Source organism: Ostrea edulis, chromosome 1 (genome assembly GCF_947568905.1).
Source record: "Ostrea edulis chromosome 1, xbOstEdul1.1, whole genome shotgun sequence".
NCBI lineage: Eukaryota > Metazoa > Mollusca > Bivalvia > Ostreida > Ostreidae > Ostrea > Ostrea edulis.
In genome coordinates, this window is record NC_079164.1 from 4760797 (window position 1) to 4785124 (window position 24328).

Here is a 24328-nt window from a genome sequence, read left to right on the forward strand (position 1 = left end):
TTCCTCACCTGAACACTCCAACAAAGTTTGTAAGTTTTTATTTCCTCACCTGAACACTCCAACAAAGTTTGTAAGTTTTTATTTCCTCACCTGAACACTCCAACACAAAGTTTGTAAGTTTTTATTAGTTCATTTGTTTTAGAGATCCAACTGAATGTTTTAGAAAGTAGTGTATGGCTTAAATTGTACCAGGCAGAACAAATCTAATTTGTAAGTCACAATTTGTTTTTTTTGTTGTTTTTTTTAAAAATAAGCTTTATGTGTGTTGTAAGAAACAATTTGTTTTTTGGTTTTGTTTTAAAAATAAGCTTTATGTGTGTTGTAAGAAACAAATAGTTTTTAGTAGAATTCAAAATTAGCAGAACAATGATGAATTTTAATGAAAAATCAATCAGTTGTGCTATTTTCATGATCAATAAAATTATTTTCATTATTGATTAGAATTTTAAGAATATACTAGATCCTCAAACCTTCGTTGACAGAGTTTTGAAAATCACGAGGTCTGAAAGAATTATGTTAGATGAATATACTGTAGAATCATTGTAATTCGTGGAGGCCAATGTTCGTGGGTAAGCAAAATTTTGCTGGTTTTTGGGAACGTAATTTTGTGGTTAAGCAATACAATGTCACTAAGAAAGATAACTCTACTTGGTTTAAAAAAATGTTCGAGGACACGTAAATTTGTGAGTAAGAGTGACCCACGAAATTCACAAACATCAATACCCCACGAACATTGATGATTCCACATTGAAACTCTTCAATATCTGTCCCCAGAAAATAGATCCCAGCATGAAATTGTTCAATTTATTATTATAAGTTATTGAACTTATATTGGTGAATATTGGCATGAGTTGGCTGCAAAAATGCACGAGCTTGTGAGTGCATTTTCACAGCCAATGAGTGTCAATATTCACCTATATAAGTTCAATAACCCTTTTATTATATAGCTAAAGTATTTAGTTGTTAAATTATATCCCTTTTTACTCAAACTACTCCAAAATAGACGAGAATTCATCAATATTGGCCGTGTGCAATAACAGCATGCATTTCTTAACTGTTCAATATTTAACCCGTCATTAATGCATGAAGCAAACTGATTTTGTAAATGGGGACATCATAATTTATGTACAGTAAAACATTTAGCTTAAATAAATATCAAATACCAGCTCTGTCAGATTCGGAGGACCGTCGTCTGCCATTTTGGCTTGTTTACGTCGTTACGGTAACGTCAATATTGAACGCTCATACTCGGAATGTTTCGGGCGTATACAATTTACGCAATGCAAAGTTAGCGTTCAATAAAGTCTCAGGTTATTGAACACTAACATTCTCTAGATTTTACTCAGATTTTATTTTAGACTATTTATTAGCTATATAATATCATTTATTGAGTCTTGTTATTGGAGACCTCTCTGACTTTCAGCACAGGAGTTACCTCATTTTGTTTGATTGGATGAAAACTCTATACAACACTTGTGATATTTATAGAAAATAAAAAATCTCCGTAAATGGCATAGAATTGTTCATAGGGGCTTTGACATTTTTGTCAAACACTACAGGTCAGGCTATTGTCGGAGGCCACCATAATGGAGAAAATATCTCGTAATGGAATACGAGATAGAGAACATGGGGAATATCTTGAAAGTCATAAAGAATAATGATAGGTCAACAGTGGAAAATTCAGGTCGATTGAGGGACCCAATCATATACTTTTTATTTGGCCTTTTATAATTAATGATTGTAAAATTTTCATTGTTCATCATTAATAAGGATGCACACTTTGGATATATTTTTAAAACTGTTGATGTGAGTTTATTGTTCTGTTTTTAAAACTGTTGATGTGAGTTTATTGTTCTGACAACAGGTGAAGCCATGAGAATTCCCCTGACAGAGGGCAGATTGATCCTCAGTGGGTCCACCGACTGTCACTTTAAGCTGTGGTGTAGCTCTACAGGTTTGTGTTTGAGATTTGCGTTCATAGACTGTCACTTTAAACTGTGGTGTAGTTCTACAGGTTTGTGTTTGAGATTGGCATTCATAGACTGTCACTTTAAGCTATGACAGGTTTGTGTTTGAGATCGGCATTCATAGACTGTCACTTTAAGCTATGACAGGTTTGTGTTTGAGATCGGCATTCATAGACTGTCACTTTAAGCAGTGGTGTAGCTCTACAGGTTTGTGTTTGAGATCGGCGTTCATAGACTGCCACTTTAAGCTGTGGTGTAGTTCTACAGGTTTGTGTTTGAGATCGGCGTTCATAGACTGTCACTTTAAGCTGTGATAGGTTTGTGTTTGAGATCAACGTTCATAGACTGCCACTTTAAGCTGTGTTGCATTTCTACAAGTATGTGTTTCAGATCAGATCAGCAATACTGTGTGTATTCTGAAATATGCATAGCGAAGAAAGTTCCTGAATTTACATAGACTACCATATTCATTATATTGAGTACCCCTACCCCTAAAAGCGTCCCCCCCCCCCCTCCCAGACGGGAACTTTTTTGAAATCTCAGAACCCAGCCCCCCAACTGAATACAGCAGAACTTGGCTTATACTGGTAATAGCTATTAGCTACTATACCTATGTGTAATTTACTATGTTGTTTTGATGATGTGAAATATTGAATTGATGAATAAGACCCAAGTGGAATATATCATCATAAAGAAAAGTATAACAACAACTCATTTACAATTTATCTATTTAAAGTAGTTTCATCCTCCTGTGATGTCATAAAATTTCACAAAATCAATGATTTATTTAAATTCATGTGTGATCTTACCATTAATTTTGTTGGAGTCTTTTCCAATGGTTATTATAAAAAAAAAATCTTGTTCAAGATGAAATATTTAAAAAGTCTAAGTTATATATACATGTAAATAATAAATATGTTTCAAAATATTGAGTCCAAGGGCAATAACTCTGTTTTTTTTTTATATCCTTGATCAAGTTCATTTTGCAATGGATTTTCTTTGATTTTTTTTTTTTACAGATATTTTTAATGGTTTTGTAAAGAAACAGTTTCATGAAATTATTATAAATACTATTATATCGTTTTAGCCAGTTTTTGTGAAATTTTGATACAGCAATTCTCTGACTTTGATATATGATTCCTTTTTATGCATGTCTCACATCTCGCCCACCATTTCCAATTTTCTTAGCCCCTTCACACTACATAGGATGAATATGGTGTAACCTACATGTTAATGAATTTTTTAAAAACTTTTACAAAGCAATTTTAGTAATTTTTTGATTTATTTTACAATGTAATATAATTATAGTGATACTCCAATAATGAAATTTAAACCTGTTAAGTCCATTTCTAAAATATATTACATCAAGATATGACATGTATTTTCTTGTAGGAAAGATTTTGCGATCCACCTACACATTTAGTCCTGTGACCAGAGTTGCTTACCATCCTGTGGCTGAAGTCTTCATAACAGGCTCAGGTAATCATTGTTATAATAGGTTCAGGTAATCATTGTTATAACAGGCTCAGGTAACCATTCTTATAACTGTCTCAGGTAATCATTCTTATAACATGCCCAGGTAATCATTCTTATAACATGCCCAGGTAATCATTCTTATAACAGGCTCAGGTAATCATTCTTATAACAGACTCAGGTAACCATTGTTATAACAGGCTCAAGTAATCATTCTTATAACAGGCTCAGGTAATCATTCTTATAACAGGCTCAGGTAATCATTCTTATAACAGACTCAGGTAATCATTCTTATAGCAGGCTCAGGTAATTATTCTTATAACAAGCTCAGGTAATCATTCTTATAACAATCTCAGGTAATCATTGTTATAACAGGCTCAGGTAATAATTCTTATAACAGGCTCAGGTAACCATTGTTATAACAGGCTAGGTAATCATTCTTATAACAGGCTCAGGTAATCATTCTTATAACAGGCTCAGGTAACCATTGTTATAACAGGCTCAGGTAATCATTCTTATAACAGGCTCAGGTAATCATTCTTATAACAGGCTCAGGTAATCATTCTTATAACAAGCTCAGGTAACCTTTGTTATGACAGACTCGGGTAATCATTCATATAGGCCTGTCCAAAAACGTGAGTTATCTCTCTTTGTATTCTAACATTTAATGTGAATAGGACAACTTTCGGGTAGTAACACAATCAAACTGCATAATATAATAAGTGTTATGTTCAGTATGGATGCTCAGGGTTCGAAATTAACTTTTTCAAGCACTAGTCCGTACGGACTAGTCACTATTGATGTTCACTAGTCCGCAATGCATTTCACTAGTCCGTCCAGTATATCATATTAAATGATCTTCATTTATTCAATAGTATTTAATCAAACCAAACACATCACAGTTGCAAGCAATTCAGTTTCTGACACCTACAGAAGAAAAAGACCACCATACTTGATTTCGCATTCAAGATCTTCAGAAGCATACAGTTACGTAACCTCCAAGTTAATCCAATCATAAACGTCCAAAAGTGTGTTTGAGATCGACGTTCCCGTTGTTTTCGTGCTCAGTTCTTAGAGTCACAGGAGATTGAAATTTTATCAATAAAGTCAATAAAATTCACTCGATTGACCACGCCATGAACTATAGTGTTACGAACTCCTGTTTTAGAGTCGCGAATGATGAGAACATGTGCGCACAAACGTGCATGTTCTTAGACCACACTGCTTGCAATTCTTGCACCTTGAACTCGTTCTTGTGATGTGTGCTCGGCATTCGGAATTGGCCGGAATTTGTGCTTGTTCGAAGAACGGCGGTCTCGAACCTTCTCCATGAGTTAAGAAGGTCAGGATCTTACTAAAATCTTAACCAATTTAAGATTGATTTCCAGATTTTCACTAGAGAGTTTACTAGTCCGACATGTATTTTACTAGTCTCAGACTTACGGACATAAGGTAATTTCGAACCCTGATGCTGTTGAAAATCAAAAACAGTTGAAATCATTTCTACGAGAGGGTAAGAAAATGTTAATGGAAACAAAAAAGAATTTCTTGATCGAGTCAGGGGTGTGATTTTTCGAGGGGGGGGGGGGGGGGGATAATTTTTAAACTCAGAATCAGACATTCACTTATTTACAAATGTCTCCGATAACGACTGCCATGATTATTTTGTACAAAATCAGAACAGAACAACTGATTCTCAAAGGATGATGGCATCTCATCAGCTCAAAGCTTGGTTCTTATGAGGATCGACACGTGTATGGATCTTGCATATCATTGTATCCCCCCCCCTTCCAAAAAAAAATAGGGCTAAGATTACTTCATCACTACCAACCAACTCTTTCAAAAATAAACCAGATTACAATGTTTGGGTAATACTCTCCAAAGTAACTGGACGTGTCCAATCTGTGTGCATATCATTTGTTCATGTGCAGCATGCAGCTGGAATTGTTTATCTCAACTGCTATATTTAAAATGCAGTAGAATAGGTAATTATATCAAAATAAATTTTCATTTGTCAAATATTGCTCAATTAATGTAAATTATTTTTCATAGGTGTGGTCTGGGGGGGGGGGGTTGCCACTCTCGTGTACTCTTTGGGGGATAGGTAAGTTTGAACCCCCAATAGAATGCTTTTGACGTCTCTGTATCTTCCCTCTTTTATTCAGTTTAGTCCCCTTGAGATGTTTAATTATTTAGGCATGTATCGTGTCATATCTAGGCCTAGTTTAACAGGAATTGCAATGACAGATTTAGAGTGACCCCCCACCTTTCGCCACAAATTTACAAACTAATGTGAGTAAATCTTCAAATATTTTACCCAAAATTGCTGTATTTACAGGTACATACTTTTGCCGACTTATTTAATGTATTACTATAAACTTAGGGGTTCAATTATAGTTACTTTATTTTCAAAACATTGCATGTGTAAATGTCAGTCTAAAGATGGTTTGACTGTGACGATGAATTTCTTTATGGTTATACTTGTATTTGAAACTGTATTTGTGAGTAGTCAGCTGGAAATGTGTCATTAGCCTCTCATTTACAAGTACAGGCTGGGATAAATTTTAGAACTTTAATCGCTGAATGTACTACCTTGATACTGAACAAGCAACTTCTGATATTTTATTATAAATCTGGCTGTGTTAAAACACAGGGTTCTAAGTTCAGTAACTTTGAGATCCAGAGTAAAGATTCTGAGGAAATTCATGCAATATATGATACATACTAATTTTAGTCATAAAACACGTGAAATCCTGGAAGGGGGTTGTTAGAATAATCGAACTGTGTCTCGGGACAGGCCCTCCGAAGGAAATTACCTCACTTTAACGATAGAACATTCAAAGTTGGTTATTTTTACGTGTATGAAGGAAACCTATGCATTGTGATTTTTAGCCGAGTTGCAACAAAGTTGAACTCGGCTATTGGTTTGGTGATGCGGGCGGGCGGTTGGACGTCAACAATTGGTTTTCGGATGATAACTCGAAAAGTTTACTATCAAATCAAATGAAACTTTGATATATAGTTGGGTACCAAGTGAGGAAGACCAATATTGATTTTGGAGAAAAATTGTCAAAGATCAAGGTCACAGTGACCGAAAATAGAATGAAAAATTTGGTTTCCAGATGATAACTCAGAAAGATTAAATTGGAATCAAATAAAACTTCGATATATTATTGGGTACCAGGTAAGGAAGACCCCTATTAATTTTGGAGAAAAATGGTCAAAGGTCACAATGACCGAATATAGAATGAAAATTTCAGAAATATTTGGTTTCCGGATGATAACTCAGAAAGTTTAAATCCGAATCAAATGATACATAAAGATATTGTTATGTACCAGGTTTGGAAGACCCCTATTGATTTTGGAGAGAAAAGGTCAAAGGTCAAGGTCACAGTGATCGAAAATGGATTTAAAATTCCAAAAAAAATTTGGTTTCAGGAGGATAACTCAAATTTTTTTAATTTGAATCAAATGAAACTTGTATATATTGTTGGATACCAACAAAGCAAGGCCTCTATTGATTTTGGAGGAAAAAAAGGTCAAAGGTCAAGGTCACAGTGTCCGAAAATAGATTGAAAACTTCAGACAAATATGGTTTCTGGACAGTAACTCAAAAAGTTTAAAACTGAAATTAGTTCTTCACAATTATAAATATGCCACATCATTCCTGACTTTACAATGTATTCCATGCAACTCGGCTCATGCACCCCTGGGTGCATATATTGATTTTTTTAATTTATGTTAACATATTTGTTGGCGTGATTGCTGTAAAATTAATACAGCAATATCTTTGCGACCTTCTGCACTGTTGATGATGACGCTTCTCAAATATACTACCCGAAAGTCTTAAACTACTGTTACGGAAGTGCACTACGTTCTGGATCAAGGAAAGATAACTCATGTTTTTGAATCGGCCTATAACAGGCTCAGGTAACCATTCTTATAACAGGCTCAGGTAGTAATTCTTATAACAGGCTCGGGTAACCATTCTTATAACTGTCTCAGATAACCATTCTTATAACATGCCCAGGTAATAATTCTTATAACAGACTCAGGTAACCATTCTTATAACAGACTCAGGTAACCATTCTTATAACAGACTCAGGTATTCATTCTTATAACAGGCTCAGGTATTCATTATTATAACAGGCTCAGGTAACCATTCTTATAACAGTCTTAGGTAATCATTCTTATAACAGACTCAGGTAATCATTCTTATAACAGACTCGGGTAATTATTCTTATAACAGGCTCAGGTAATCATTCTTATAACAGACTCAGGTAACCATTCTTATAACAGACTCAGGTAATCATCCTTATAACAGGCTCAGGTATTCATTATTATAACAGGCTCAGGTAACCATTCTTATAACAGTCTTAGGTAATCATTCTTATAACAGACTCAGGTAATCATTCTTATAACAGACTCAGGTAATTATTCTTATAACAGGCTCAGGTAATCATTCTTATAACAGGCTCAGGTAATCATTCTTATAACAGACTCAGGTAACCATTCTTATAACAGACTCAGGTAATTATTCTTATAACAGGCTCAGGTAATCATTCTTATAACAGACTCAGGTAATCATTCTTATAACAGACTCGGGTAATCATTCTTATAACAAGCTCAGGTAATCATTCTTATAACAGGCTCAGGTAATCATTCTTATAACAAGCTCAGGTAACTTATCTTTCCTGGAATTATAAAGTAGTTAAAAATAAATTGCTAAATTTCATGGAAAAATCGCTAAATTTGTGTCTTAAATTGCCAAAAATTCCACTGACACGGTATAAGGAAATATTTGAAATGAAAGTTTACAATTTATTGGTGAATAAATCATGGCAAGATCTAACAGAAATAAATACTTGACCAGTCTCGATACTGTATACTAAGTGAGATGTAAATCTATAAATCATGAAAATATCTGACAGAAATAAATACTTGACAAGTCTCGATACTGTATACATACATACTGAGACATAAATCTATAAATCATGATAAGATCTAACAGAAATAAATCACTTCAAGATTTTTTAAATAAACTTTAGTAACTGAAATGTAATTGATTATGGTCTGCAAAGTAATTTAGAGTAATTAATTAATTACACTGGTTAAATGGTTGTAATTGTAATGGCAGGTAATTGACAAAATCATCAAAGTAGTTGAAAGTATATAATTACATTTCAATGTAATTGACCCCATTACTGTTAGTACATGTTGTATTTTGCCAGACAGGAAAACTTGTCTTTTACATGAAGTGCATTGAGGGGTCTTCCTTCCTCTGACCCAATGACACATTTTTTACTGTCTACTTTTGTTTACAAGAGATTATATAAACTGTCGTGGTTAAGGCATGTGTAGATTTAAGAATTCGTTTTACTTTTTTCTGAAAGCATCACCACAAGGAAGGCAGGTAAATTTCATAGAAAGAAGGGGGAGGGCAAACAAATATTAATATTAATATGGCATATGATTTGCAGACACATTGCTTTGAATTCTTCTGTATAATGTTTTTTTTTTTTTTTGGCAGATGGAGGAAAACTGGAAATGTGGGATTTACAAAGTGGCAAGAGTGTGCAGAGCTTGCATGCTTTTGAAGACAGCGTGTCGGGTGTGGAGGTAATGCACCATATCTTCACATAATTAGTTCTGTACAGTCCATATAATGACCAATCTTCACATAATTAGATCCGTAGTCCATGTAATGACCAGTCTTCACATAATTAGTTCTGTACAGTCCATGTAATGACTAATCTTCACATTATTAGTTCTGTAGTCCATGTGATGACCAATCTTCACATTATTAGTTCTGTAGTCCATGTAATGACCAATCTTCACATTATTAGTTCTGTACAGTCCATATAATGACCAATCTTCACATAATTAGTTCTGTAGTCCATGTAATGACCAGTCTTCACATTATTAGTTCTGTAGTCCATATAATGACCAGTCTCCACATAATTAGATCCGTAGTCCATATAATGACCAATCTTCACATTATTAGTTCTGTAGTCCATATAATGACCAGTCTTCACATTATTAGTTCTGTACAGTCCATATAATGACCAATCTTCACATAATTAGTTCTGTAGTCCATGTAATGACCAATCTTCACATAATTAGTTCTGTAGTCCATATAATGACCAATCTTCACATTATTAGTTCTGTACAGTCCATATAATGACCAATCTTCACATTATTAGTTCTGTACAGTCCATGTGATGACCAATCTTCACATTATTAGTTCTGTAGTCCATGTAATGACCAATCTTCACATTATTAGTTCTGTAGTCCATGTAATGACCAATCTTCCCATAATTAGTTCTGTACAGTCCATATAATGACTAATCTTCACATAATTAGTTCTGTACAGTCCATGTAATGACCAATCTTCACATTATTAGTTCTGTAGTCCATGTAATGACCAATCTTCACATAATTAGTTCTGTACAGTCCATGTAATGACCAGTCTTCACATTATTAGTTCTGTACAGTCCATGTAATGACTAATCTTCACATTATTAGTTCTGTAGTCCATGTAATGACCAATCTTCACATAATTAGTTCTGTACAGTCCATGTAATGACCAATCTTCACATTATTAGTTCTGTACAGTCCATGTAATGACCAATCTTCACATAATTAGTTCTGTACAGTCCATGTGATGACCAATCTTCACATTATTAGTTCTGTAGTCTGTGTAATGACCAGTCTTCACATTATTAGTTCTGTACAGTCCATGTGATGACCAATCTTCACATTATTAGTTCTGTACAGTCCATGTAATGACCAATCTTCACATTATTATTTCTGGTACATCTTAATAGTGGATCCTGTTTCTTAGGGGGGTGGGGGTTAGACTTTCTAATAGTGGATCCTGTTTGTAAGGGGGGGGGGGGTTAGTCTTTCTAATATTGGATCCTGTTTGTGAGGGGGGCAGAGGTTAGTCTTTCTAATATTGGATCCTGTTTGTGAGGGGGGCGGGAGGTTAGTATGTCTTAGGTCAAACAGCATTTTGGAAGTAGTGCTAGCTTGACAGTAAATTTGAGACTTTAGTTTGGGGAAGTGGAAGTGTCAGATTGGATTTCCTTTCTTGATACAAGTCAGTTCTATTTACCATGAATAGAGCATGACAAAGCAATTTTTAAGATTTAAAGTTAAAGGCTTGTCAATGCTCATCTTTTAAGAGTGACAAAAGCTGAACTGTAGGGCCAGAGTTACTCAGGTGAGTGGTATGACCCATGGATCTCATGTTGGATAAGTTGTTAATATCCGGTCCCGGATAAGCTCGCTGACAAAAGTGAAATTCTCTGACACGTAAAATTTTACTTAATGGACATTTCACCGACAATGATTTTTACGTGTTTATCTCTGATGTGTTATGTGACATGTACAATTAATTAAAGTAATTTAAAAAAAATTATTGCCTCCCTCAAATCAGAGCATTGCCAAGCTCAGTCCGAAATGATTAAAAGATCGGCAGTAATGCGTGTAGCTTGTGATGTCCTAAAAAAGAAAGATGTTAAAAGAAATGGTAGAATTTTAAAAATTGTTTCAGAATGTGGAGAAAGGACTAAAGACTCCTTTCTTTCTTATCTCGAGGGACTCGCACATAACTTTACGTATCAAACGTGATTGATGAAATGGTGATTTATGCAAAGAAAAATAAAACTGTACACACAATTTTCTGTTGGTCATGTTTGATTAAAATGTTGTTTGTCTGTCGGTCACTTGTCTTTCTTTGAGTTGTCGTTCGGTGACCTGTCATTTGTTGATCTGTCATAGACCTGTTAATAACCGTTAATTACCTGTAGGCAGGTATGAGAAGGCATGACAAAGCAATTTCAGATATTGAAGAATTACAGGCATGTCAATAATTAACACGTACTTGTTTCAACAGTGTCCAGATGTTAAAGATTTGATATTGAAGGCTTGACAATAATTAACACTTACATGTTAAAACAGGTTGATGGGCTGTGTGTCTACGCCTCCTCCGGGGATGGGTATATCAAAGTGTACGAGATTAGGGACAAATGTTTCCACTGCATTTTCGAGTCTGACAATATCAGGTCAACAGATGGCTCTGCTCTTTGCAGTCGTGGGATCCGGGGAATGACCGTAAAGAATGATGTTATCTACTATGGTGACGATGGACCGAATGTGAAGGCACTCACTTGGAAATCAGGTATTCTTGCTCAGGAAAACAGGAAGATTACATGTCTACTTTGAGGGTCAAATGTTCAGATCACTACATAAGTAATATAGCAACTTTGTCAAATAGTTATCCCGCATGCGGAAGGCCGGGGTTCGAATACCGACCGCGACAGACCTAAGTCATTAAAACAGGTAGTGACAGTTCCATCGTCAAACGCTTGGCATCAGGTGTGAATGTCACGGTTCCTCGGAGATTACCTTAAAAACAGATGTCCCGTGTCACAATAGGTGTGGCACTCTAAAGAACCCTCACTGCTCAATGGCCGTAAGCACCGAGCATTGGCCTAAATTTGAAGCCCTTCACCGGTCTTGGTGACGTCTCCATATGAGTGAAAAATTCTCGAGTGAGACATTGAGCAAGATACAATCAATCAATCAAATAGTTATCAGAATTTTTAGTAGGATAGAGTCTCCAGTTTTGACTTAAGGGAAAGGTCAAACTTTGTCAGAATTGGTTTCTGAATGTTAGTTTTTAATAGGGATCTTCAGTACAAACTTTTTAAAGGTTTTTGAGGAGAAAGAAAATTTATATTCATTAGCATGGTCAAAGTGGACTGTGACAAAGTTTTGGTTTTGGGGCAGTATTTATAACTCCCCACAATGTTACATGATGTACTGGTATTCCCACAATGTTAGTAGATATATTGATATTCCCCACAATGTTACAAGTCCCCACAAAGTTACAAGATGTGTTGATATTCCCCACAATGTACTTACAAGATATATTGATATTCCCCACAATGTTACAAGTCCACAAAGTTACAAGATGTGTTGATATTCCCCATAATGTACTTACAAGATATATTGATATTCCCCACAATGTTACAAGTCCCCACAATGTTACAAGATGTGTCGATATTCCCCACAATGTACTTACAAGATATATTGATATTCCCCACAATGTTACAAGTCCCCACAAAGTTACAAGAAGTATTGATATTCCCCACAATGTACTTACAAGATATATTGATATTCCCCACAATGTTACATGATATTATATAATTTTTTTTTGTAATTCATTTATTTTTTTGCTTTCACAGTATAAATAAACATTTACATATTAACAACACATGATAATATAGTATATACATATTTCAAGCAAGTACAAACATATGTGTATATTTAGGAGTGCATATGTATATATAATGTGAAAGGTATTTCATTTCAGAGACAGAGAGAGAGAGAGAGAGAGGGGGGGGGGGGGTAAGGGGAAGAATTTTGCCTGGTTGTGCTGTCAAAAAACATATTATTGATAGATTCTATATAGAAAAATCTCTGTTGCTAAAAAGCTGTAAATATACTGAATATGAGAAATACTGGCAGAATATATGTGATTTGCTTTAATTATGTACTGTTAATAGAAAACAATTGCTTTATATGAAATGATTGAGACTGATCAGTGGACCCGTTACATGATACATTGATATTCCCCACAATGTTACAAGAAGTATTGATATTCCCCACAATGTTACAAGAAGTATTGATATTCCCCACAATGTTACAAGAGTATTGATATTCCCCACAATGTTACAAGTCCCCACAATATTACAAGAAGTATTGATATTCCCCACAATGTTACAAGAAGTATTGATATTCCCCACAATGTTACAAGAAGTATTGATATTCCCCACAATGTTACAAGAAGTATTGATATTCCCCACAAAGTTACAAGAAGTATTGATATTCCCCACAATGTTACAAGTCCCCACAATATTACAAGAAGTATTGATATTCCCCACAAAGTTACAAGAAGTATTGATATTCCCCACAATGTTACAAGAAGTATTGATATTCCCCACAAAGTTACAAGTAGTATTGATATTCCCCACAATGTTACAAGTCCCCACAATATTACAAGAAGTATTGATATTCCCCACAAAGTTACAAGAAGTATTGATATTCCCCACAATGTTACATGATACATTGATATTCCCCACAATGTTAGAAGATATAAGGATTTACCATTGATTGAGAGCTATTCAATATCATGATTTCATCATTTGAAATCCTTATTTAGGAATTGGTCAGTTGACTGCAGGGCTGAAGTAAACAGCGATACATGTACAGTCGAATCTTGATGGTTTAATTAAACTTTTGATCTCCCAAAGTTTTCAATCTCTCAAAATTTTTGATTTCCCAAAGTTTTCAATCTCTCAAAGTTTTCGATTTCTCTAAGTGAAGTCTTCAATGTTCCGATTTTTTTTCTCTACATGTAAGTGTAAAGCAAATTTACACTTGATCTCTCAGACTTTCAATATCTAAATCTAGGTCACGTTATACATATGTCATTATATTTGGCACATGAGAATTGGAATTATCCGTCGTGATATTCTACGAGGCCGCTCTAGGTGTTAATTAGGCAATTTTAGAACTGTAGTGATCGACATTAACCGTTTTCTGGGACAAGTGAAATCTCGGTTTGGGTGAGTGAAAACTCTAGATATGAATTGCAAGTCAGTATTTGATTTAGGAATGTGATATATCTGACATAAAATCTTAAAATCTATTGTTTATTATTTTGTAATTTGGAAAATCCTTGGTAGACATTTCTAGCTTAGTGATTAAGTCCTGCCAAATATGATCAACTCTCTGGTGTACAATTTAAACAATCGCTAGTCCGCCATCATTTGTGATTGGTATTCAACTTACAGAATAAATAGTATTGTTCACATTTTCCCTCTCCTCTAAACATTTAATGTGTGACTGCTTAGATGAAGAGGTGCTATAATGAATGTGCAATTACATGTACCATGGACATTGTTCCACAAAATGTGGGAGAAAAATGACTTATGACTTTTGTCCTCTTTTTAGTTCATTGTCGCAAACCACGCCTATTGTCTCCCGACTCAGTAAGCGTGGCTATAGCAACGATGTTTTTAATACTGTATACTGTTTTACTAGACCTATACTACACTTTGTAGTCCTCTGGAGGTCTTTGTCTCTTGTTGTTTCACTTTATCGTTCTTGGGTTATTTATATTGATCCAAATTACATGATAAATTTTAAGAAATATCCTTCCTTTTTTGGGCCAACTAATATTTGAATTTGGGCAGGTCAAAATTTGGGATCTATTCCTGCACTGAATAAGGTATGAAACATGGACATTAATTTCGAGACTGAGATTTGTGATGTGAAAATAAGATGAGAATTCTAAGAAAATTATTTTGAGAAATGTCAATTTCAGCTACATGTATTATAAAATCTGATTTTGTTACAATGTGTCAGTATGGGAACTATTGCTCAACAACATTTTACACAGGAAATGAGTAGAGTCACCCAAGCAATATTTTAAATACTGTATATAGCAGAATTTAACCAACTTTTAATAAGTCTTTAAGTCTCGATCTCTCAAAATGTTTTGGTGGTCCCTAGTTATTGAGAGTCATTTGTATTGAGAAAGTTAAAGGGAGTCATGTGCTCTCACCTGAAAGATTTAATTAATAAAACAGCTAGAGAATTAGATCTGAATTATCTGGGAAAATCCATCAGCTCCCTTGTCTTAAGGACACCTTTGCATTAACAAGTGTAAGATAATTCGATTGATTTTTGGTTGGGGATCAAAGATGAAAGGTACCACTACATTTGCATAAAATAGGGTTGGAAACTCAATGAAATTATGACTACAGTCCCGATTTTCTGTTTTGATGTTCATTATTTTACTCAAATGAAATTACTTATAAAGCTTATTTGTAACATTTATTGTGGTACACTGGCTGTTCAAGTGAGCCTAACCGAGGGACCAACGTGTCCCCACTTCAGGGTCTGAAATTACGTCCTTAAGTCTGAGACTAGTAAAAATCATGTCAGACTAGTAAACCCTCAATGGCACCATATATAGTCTGTACACCCTAGTGAAAATCCATATCAATTGTGAATTGGTTAAGATTTTAGCAAATTCGTCAGAGTCTCTAGTGCTTGAAAAAGTTAATTTCGAACCCTGCACTTGCTTGAGTAATAGAACGTCCGGTTGGTTGGGCGGGCTGTATAAATTTCCAACCCTGATAGTACAAATTAATGGGGTGGGGAAAATTCTCAGTGGATCTCTATGGCATACTTGAAACATGGAAATGTTTTTTTATGAAGGGGGGGGTGTCATTTTACAAACATTCCATGATCATTTAATTCATGAAATAACCCCCCCCCCCCCCCCCCCCCATGTGAAATATTTATTTCTTTGATGCATAATTTAAAAAAATCGAATGCACACTCTGCAGATTTATCTTGATAGTTACAATTCCGATGTTTTTGCCTTTGATATCTTTACTAATTGAAATGATGCTAGATGTTTCCTCATTAATGTGAATGAGGTGTGCAGGAATCTTTATAAATATAGTATGACTATAGTAACGGCTGCAAATTCTCCAGTAGAAATGAAAATAACATGTAAATATAAGAAAGAAATTCCATTTTTGAAAATACATAAGAGTATGAACTGCAATGCTTCACTACTTGAGGGTATGAACTGCAATGCTTCACTACATGAGGGTATGAACTGCAATGCTTCACTACACGAGGGTATGCTTCATACTGGCTAATACACTTCATGAAGCGTGCAGTTGTAAAGTGTCACAGTCAACCCTGGTATATATTTCAATAATGAAATTTATTTCTCAAACGCACTCATGCAGTAACAAAAACCATCCACAAAATCACAATAGCATGTTCAATTAATTAGTATCCAAATTTAGTTCAGTTAATTACTATTTAAATTAAGTTAATTAGTATTTAAATCTTAAGTGCCAAAATGGTGGATTGCATTCTTAGGTTTGACATATAGATATGATGTCTCGAGTGATGTTGACTTTCTTGCATTGATCATGCTTTATGGAACTGGTAGGATGTTTTTCACGAAACCTTGATAACCGGAACATGCACTTTGCCATTTTAAACATTGCGGATACTTACTTACTTGTCCTCTTCGTCCCCGGTGGGACATAAGGCTTCAACAAGTCCTTGGCAATATACTGTGCCTGTCCCCATGAGTAGCCCATTTCCTCTAGTTCTGATGTTACGGTTCTCCTCCAGGTGGTACGTGGTCTGCCTCTTTTCCTCTTTCCAGGTGGTGTCCAGTGTAGAGCTACTTTGGGAATCCTGTTCTGGGGCATTCTCATTACGTGACCAAGCCATCTCATTCTTCTTTGTTTTATCTCTGTGCTGATGTTCTTGCTTTTGCACTTTTGGTGTAGGTTTTTATTACTGATTTTGTTTGGCCAAAATATTCTGTTTATTTTTCTAAGGCAGCTGTTGTGGAAGGCCTTAATTTTTCTTATAACACGCCAGCATTCAGACCCGTACAGGAGGACTGATTTCACATTGCTGTTATAAAGTTGGACTTTGGTCCTCAGACTGTAGCTGTTTGATTTCCAGATGGTTTGGAGTTGGGCGTATGCTGCACGTGCTTTGTTGAGTCTTGCCTTTATGTCTTTCCCGGCACTGTTGTCCTTGCTAAGTATGCTTCCTAGGTAGGTGAAGTCCTCTACCTCCTCTAGCGGTTCTCCATTTAAAACCACAGGTTCCACTGGAGCATTTATTGCCATCACCTTGGTCTTTTTGGTGTTGATGTTAAGACCAGTTTGTTTGGCAAATTTGTTCAGCTGATCTGTTTTTTCTTGTAGATGGGTCTTGTTCCCTGAGACCTCTGCAAGGTCGTCTGCAAAGTCTAGGTCCTCTAGGTTGCTGAACATAGTCCACTGGATACCTCTCTTCTTATCTGCTGTGCTGTTTCTTTGGATCCAATCAATGACTATTAAGAAGAGGATAGGTGACAATATACATCCTTGTCTAACTCCAGATTTGACACTAAAGGACTCAGAGATGTTCTTTTCTAATATGACACTGCATTCAAAGTTTTCGTAGAATGCTCGCATAAGGTTACAGATCTTCATTGGGATTCCATATGATCTAACTATTTTCCACAATGTATCCCTATGCACACTGTCAAATGCCTTCTTAAAGTCAATATAGTTGATGTATAGTGGCATTTTCCATTCAATACATTGTTCGATAATATTACGAATGGCAAAAATCTGGTCTATGCAGCCTCTTCCTCTTCTGAACCCAGCTTGTTCTTCTCTCAATTTATCATCAATAGCTTCATCTATTCTGCTGAGAAGTATTTTGCAGAATACCTTGCTGGGGACTGAGAGCAATGTTATTCCTCTCCAGTTATCACACATTTGGAGGTCTCCCTTTTTTGCTAGTTTTACGATAAGTCCTTTATTCCAATCAGATGGTATAGTCTCGTTTTCCCAGATGGATACAAATAAGCTCAGTAGTTTGTTTGCTGATGTGACAATATCTGATTCAGCATTTCAGCATGGAGTTGTCAATGCCAGGTGATTTCCCATTTTTAAGATTTTTAATAGAATTTTTAACTTCCTCCAATGTCGGTGGTTCGAGGTCTATTTCCAGGTCTTCCTCAGCAGGTACAGGAGTAGTAGGTTCATCAGGTTCTGGGCAATTTAATACCTCTTGAAAATACTGTACCCACCTTTTGGCCTGTTCATGATCTGTCGATAGTGGGTGGCCATCTTTGTCCTTAACAAGAGCTGGTTGGGTTGTATTTTTACCACATAGCTGTTTAGTTATCTTATACACAACGCTCATTTCTCCATGAGAAGCTGCATGTTCTGCTCTTTTTGCAAGGTTGTCAAGGTGCATTCTTCTGTCTTTTCTTGCACTTCTTTTCACTTCTTTGTCTTTTTCTCTATATGAAATTTGCATTTGTTCTTGTAATCTGGTCGACTTTGTATATAATTTTTTGTTTCAGTTTGTTCCTTTCACTTATTCTTTCTCATGTGTCTGATGTTAGCCATTCCTTATTCTTTTTTGTTCTATAACCCAAAGTTTTTGCAGCTGTTTCAACATATGTTTCTTTGATGGTGTCCCACTTTCCTTGAATGTTATCTTGATCATCAGGGTTGTTTTCAAGTGCTTTAAATCTGTTTTTTAATTCCAAATTGAACGCCTTATTAATATTTGGGATTTTTAATTTATCTATGTCAAATTTCCTTTTCATTCCTTGCTGTTGGTAATTTCTGCGTAGTTTCAGTTTGATGGTAGCTTTCAACAGGTAGTGGTCACTGTTGACATCCGCACCTCTGTATACTTTAACATCATATAATGACCTACGCCACTTATTGTTTATTATCATATGGTCGATCTGGTTTGTTGTTCTACCATCTGGAGATTTCCAAGTTAACTTATGTATATCCTTGTGGGGGAATATGGTTCCCCCTATCACCAGGTTGTTGTTAAGGCAGAAGTCAATAAGACATTCTCCATTATCATTGCGTATTCCACAACCATGTTTGCCCATTGATCTTTCGCAGTCAGTGTTGTCAGCACCCACTTTTGCATTCAGATCACCCATCATCAACAGCATGTCGTGCTGAGGAACCTAAGATACGACCATCTGAAGTTATTCGTAGAAGTCGTCTTTAATTTCTTCTTCCGCATCATTCGTTGGTGCATAGCACTGTATGATTGTAAGTTTACAGTACTTGGAGTTGAAACGTGCTCTAATTAAACGGTCATTGACTGGCTCCCACTCAGGTAGTGTTTTGATCTTTTCTTTGCTTATCATTATTGCCACTCCACTTTGATGTTTGTCATCATGTCCTGAATATAAGATGGCATGGCCACTGTTCACTCTCATCTTTCCTGATTTTAACCAGCGACATTCACTCGCTCCTAGAATGTCAAGTCCATATCTCTGCATTTCATCGGCAACCTGCGCTGTCTTTGATGTTTCAAACATTGTGCGAACATTCCATGCTCCAACACAAAGTTTTTCTTTTGGCCCTAAAAGACTCTCAATCATTCTCCTGGGAGATGTCATACCGCCTGTATTCTGACTGGAATCTTCAGGGACAGAGTTATTTGCTATTTCACTTGTTTCAGTTTCTGTAACATAGAGTTTTTTACTGGGTAGGGTAGTTGGCCCGACGCCAAACCTCCGCTCTGGTGGACCGGGTTTTCTTTCTGGGTTATCCTTCCCATAGATGATTGCACTGCTAATGCTTACGAGTTCCTTCTACCCGTATTTTCTGTCTGGGTTTTCTCCCATAGCCTTTAACTTTCCCAACCCATCTACAAGGCAGTAGAGCTATTTAACCCATAACTGGGCCAAGGTTGGTGAGTGTAAGGGCATGTCCATACGCCGATGGGCCTACACACTGTACCTCTGAGGTCCTTGGTACTCCGAGATCCCATACAGTTCAGCCTGTGATTGTTAGACCGCAGTATCCATGCATTGCCACGAGGAGGCACTGTATGAGTCTTGGTAGTGTAGAGGCTTTGTACTGGCAAGGTAAGATTTATGCATTTTACTCACCCTTTCACCTACAAGTAGGCTAGCCAGTGGCAGCAGTAGATCTACAATTTTGATCTCCGCTACACTAGACGCATTTCACTACCCTGTGGTGAAACACCACCAACGCATACAAACATTGCGGATAATAAGCACTAATTGATATAATAGTTAAGTCTACAATCAGGGAGAGGCAAATAAAGTCGATGTCATCAAATATCAGTTTTAGATCACCTGAGGCATGGTCTGAGGTTGCCTGGCTTGTCATAGAATTTTGTCATTTTCTCTGTTATTGGCTGAGTCAGGTGACCTATTGCAATTGGTCAGCATCTGTCGTCATCCAACTTGCATTAGCACTTCAACGTAACTTAATCTTCTTGATAATTACCATTCCAATTCTTTTCAAATTTGGTATGAAAGATGAAGATAACGAACAGTGATCAATCTCATAACTCCTATAAGCAATACAAAATATAGGGTTGGGCAAACACGGACCCCTGGACACACCAGAGGTGGCATCAGATGCCTAGGAGGGGTAAGCATCCCCTGTTGACCGGTCTCAACCACCATGAGAACCACATCTTGATCAGCTAAATGGAGTTATCCTTAGTCAAAATCAGTGTGCCAAGAAAGGCCTAACAATCGGTATAAAACAAGTCAGACAGCATTTGACCCAATGATAGGTTGTATTGGCAAACTAGATTGTTATAATGAAGCATCTGCGGGACAAGGGGGACATAGATTGTAAATTTGGGGGTTTAGGAGTCGGGCAAAGACTGCCCAAAATTGACCAATTTTCAAAAATCTTGTTCTCTAGAACTGCACATCTGTATGAAAAGCTAAATCTATTAGTGATGCCTCTACCAAAATTGTAAAGTTCATGACCGTTCTGAATCCAAGGTGGGGCCAAACTTGGTATATCATGTTTATGTGCAAAACATTTAAAAACCATCTTCTATTTATACTAAATTGAAACTAAATGAATATTCAGAATAAGCAGGTACCTCTTTACCAAAATTGTAAATTCATAGTCTCGGGGGTATGAGTTTTGGTATCAGGGTGGGACAAATTTTGGTCAGTGATTTAATGTTTTAACAATTGTGAACTTTTTAAAACTTAATCTTGATATGTACAAATCTAATTCAAATTTGTTATGAAGCATCTTGGGACAATGGAGACAGAAATTCTAAATTTCAGAACTCCTACACCCCAGGGGCCTTAGAGGTGGGGCAAAAATTGACAATTTTTCAAAACTCCTCCTCTCTACAATTGCCTATCTTTAAAAAGAATGATAAATGCATGATCATGTAGAGCAGGCCTCTACCAATAATGTAAATTTCATGATCCCCGGGGTAGCGTGTCTGACTCCAGGGTAGACCAAACATGGTATATATAGTGTATATGTGAAAGCATTTAAATAATATCTACTTTAATGCTATTGATAGTGAATTGAAATTATAGATAAATATTTAGAAGGAATGGGTGGTCCTTACCAAAATTGTAATTTTTATGAAATTTAGAATTTCTGTCTCCATTGTCCCAAAGATGCTTCATAACAAATTTGAATTAGATTCGTACATATCAAGATTATATGAGGGGGTAAGGATTTTGGTATCAGTCTTCTATTAAAACTTTGAAACTCTCTTCAAACTGCCCAGTAGTAAGTCTGAGTGAGAAAATGGGATTACTTTGGGAAAGTTCCTAGCCATTGTTATCTCCAACATATCTTGAATTCTAGACATCCCAGGTTTCCACTTCCTGTCATATCAAGCACAGATGCAAAAATATTTTTTAAGGGAGGAGGCGGGGTTATGATCTATGCTGGGGGTCTGAGATTTTCCAATTTACTATTGAATTGCATGAAAATGGCCAGAATTGTGTATTTTGACTAATCTCATGGAGGTTCCCACCTCTGTATCCACGTGTTGGTGTCAGCATAGCAATCATACCTATTCCTATTGCGAAATTAATGTTTCAGATTAATATATTTCTCAAAATAGTTCTGCCGTGTGGCAAAACATCTAAAAGCAAACCACACAGGAGCCATGCACTAGCTGTCACCAGATTTATTTTTAGAATTTTTCCACAGCTGTCCATTATTTATAAATTGTGATCTAGATCCTAAATGGAACCCTTACAAAATATTTCAGGTAAACCAGTAAGTGTTAAATGTAAATCTGTCATGCACAATACAGAGCATCAGTAAAACTGCTCCCCAAACTGCATCATCATATACGAAGGACTTGCACAATGATCAATTATTATTGAATTGAAGATTTCTTTCATTTATGAGGTATTCGTTTTGAGTGACCTTGATCTTTACAAGATGGCCTTGAGTGACCTTTGTCTGAAAGCCATTTACCTCTTATTTGTGTGATATATGATTACTGGTGTTCCAATCATCGATTATAATTGAAAATCAGTCGATTGTTGGCAAATTTTAAGCGCTCGATTATGAAAATTTTATTCCAATGAATTGGTTTTTAGATTTTAGTTTCTCAAGGACTGTAGGATTTGAAGAATATTCCTGTCATGACCTATCTATTAACCTAAAAGTTTTGTTTATTGTAATGAAAGCGAAAATATTCATACCCTGGAAAATCGTATTGACTTTTATAAATGTAATTAAAGGATATTAAGATAGTAAATGAATAACAAATACAAACAGAAAATATTCATTTACACAATCTCAGCAGTAGAAACAACAAATATAAACATAGATGATATTTATTTACATGTTTTCAGTAGTTAAATGACTTGTATTATAGGATTTCTCTATGTCAGATTATAATGGATCATTAGTTAGGTACGGTAAGCCAATCATCGATTATGAAATTCTCACCATTCCCATCACTATATATGATTAATACCTAGCTGTTCAAAAACTGTTGAGATAGGGAACTTTTTCCTTATTTTAGGTTAATGTTCTGAGTGACCTTGACCTTTCCAGAATTACCTTGAGAGACAATGGCAGGCTGTCCATCGGCCCTAAAATTCCTAAATTTTTTCAGTTTTGCTAAAATTCCTTAAAAAAAATGTAAAATTCAAGGGGAAATCCTAAAAAAGCCCTTATTTTTCATGTCAATTCCTACTTTTTTATCAGTCTTGAAAAATCAAAATGCAATCATACAAAATGTGTGTTATTAACGTAGATTGCAGTTCTTATTCAGATAATGCTGATGCAGTGAAAGGCAGTTGACTTGTGGATCCATGTGTCAAGCTTGTTTATTGGTTGTGACTTTGTGATAAAGAGTTGAGATTTTAGGTTATAGCCAATAATAGCTGAGACCATGGAACAATGGAATACGCCCTTCCCGTACTTACATCTTATTTGTGTGTCATGTGAGTTTCTTTATTGTCAAATTTGACAAGGTAAGTCCTTTTAAATAATTAAAACTTCCGCAATTTTGTTAAAAATTCCTAATTTTAGCCCTAATTTAGCCCTAATTTTTTAAAATTTTACCCCTAAAATTTGCCCTTATTTTTTGTCCAAGGGTGCTGGACAGCCTGCAATGGTCCAAAAGACCAATAACTTCAAATATAGTTGAAATGAAGGTATTTTTTTCATATATAAGGTATATGTTCTGGGTGAACTTGGCCTTTCCAAAATTACCTTGGTCCAAAAGTCCCTGTCCCAATTAGGAATATTTGTGGTTATGATCAATTTCAGATGAAAAGTTTAGATATGAGCTCGGATGGACACGACAGAGACTATATATATGCTCCCCCGAAAAATTTTCATGGAGCTAAAAAAACATTATTCTATACTTTGATATTTCCCTTAGCACTATCTGTTTCAATAAACAAGATTAAGAGGGTTTTTCAGGCAGTCGTGTTTATTGACAATAGCAGTAGCACTGTTATGCCACAGACTAAATTTTACAAATTAAGATTAAAGAATATTTCAAAATTACATGCATAGTGCAAAGAAAGCAAGACTAGAAAACTGTCTTTACACTTCAGATCTACATCTGCATGTCATTTTACATCATTATATCATGTGATTTCCATCCCCAATGCTTAGCAATCGGAGATGTGTACTGCTCAAGTCAAACTAGAAGATCAGTCGAGTTTGACAAACTAGAAGATCAGTTGGGTGTGACAAACTAGAAGATCAGTCAGGTGTGACAAACTAGAAGATCAGTCGGGTGTGACAAACTAGAAGATCAGTCAGGTGTGACAAACTAGATCAGTCAGGTGTGACAATTAAACTAGGAGATCAGTCAGGTGTGACAAACTAGAAGATCAGTTGAGTGTGACAAACTAGAAGATCAGTCAGGTGTGACAAACATACCTGCATGGGCCAGGTTTTTCGAAATTTGGTTAACTTTAACACAGTGGTTAAGTTTATAATGCAGTGTTA

At 35.7% G+C, this 24328-nt stretch overlaps 1 protein-coding gene across 4 annotated transcripts in view; it reads left to right on the forward strand.

Annotated features, from left to right (window-relative positions):
* LOC125664380 (uncharacterized) overlaps nucleotides 1–24328 on the forward strand; it is a 71526-nt gene that overhangs the window by 19264 nt on the left and 27934 nt on the right. For 3 of the 4 annotated variants that reach the window (XM_048897119.2, XM_048897120.2, XM_056151819.1), the window contains exons 7-10: nucleotides 1865–1954; nucleotides 3360–3446; nucleotides 8971–9059; nucleotides 11406–11625. In XM_048897119.2, the coding sequence (XP_048753076.2) occupies nucleotides 1865–1954; nucleotides 3360–3446; nucleotides 8971–9059; nucleotides 11406–11625 (486 nt within the window). Of the gene's footprint in view, nucleotides 1–1864; nucleotides 1955–3359; nucleotides 3447–8970; nucleotides 9060–11405; nucleotides 11626–17269; nucleotides 17416–24328 lie in introns of all 4 variants that reach the window. The other variant, XR_008799300.1, reaches the window with a different exon arrangement.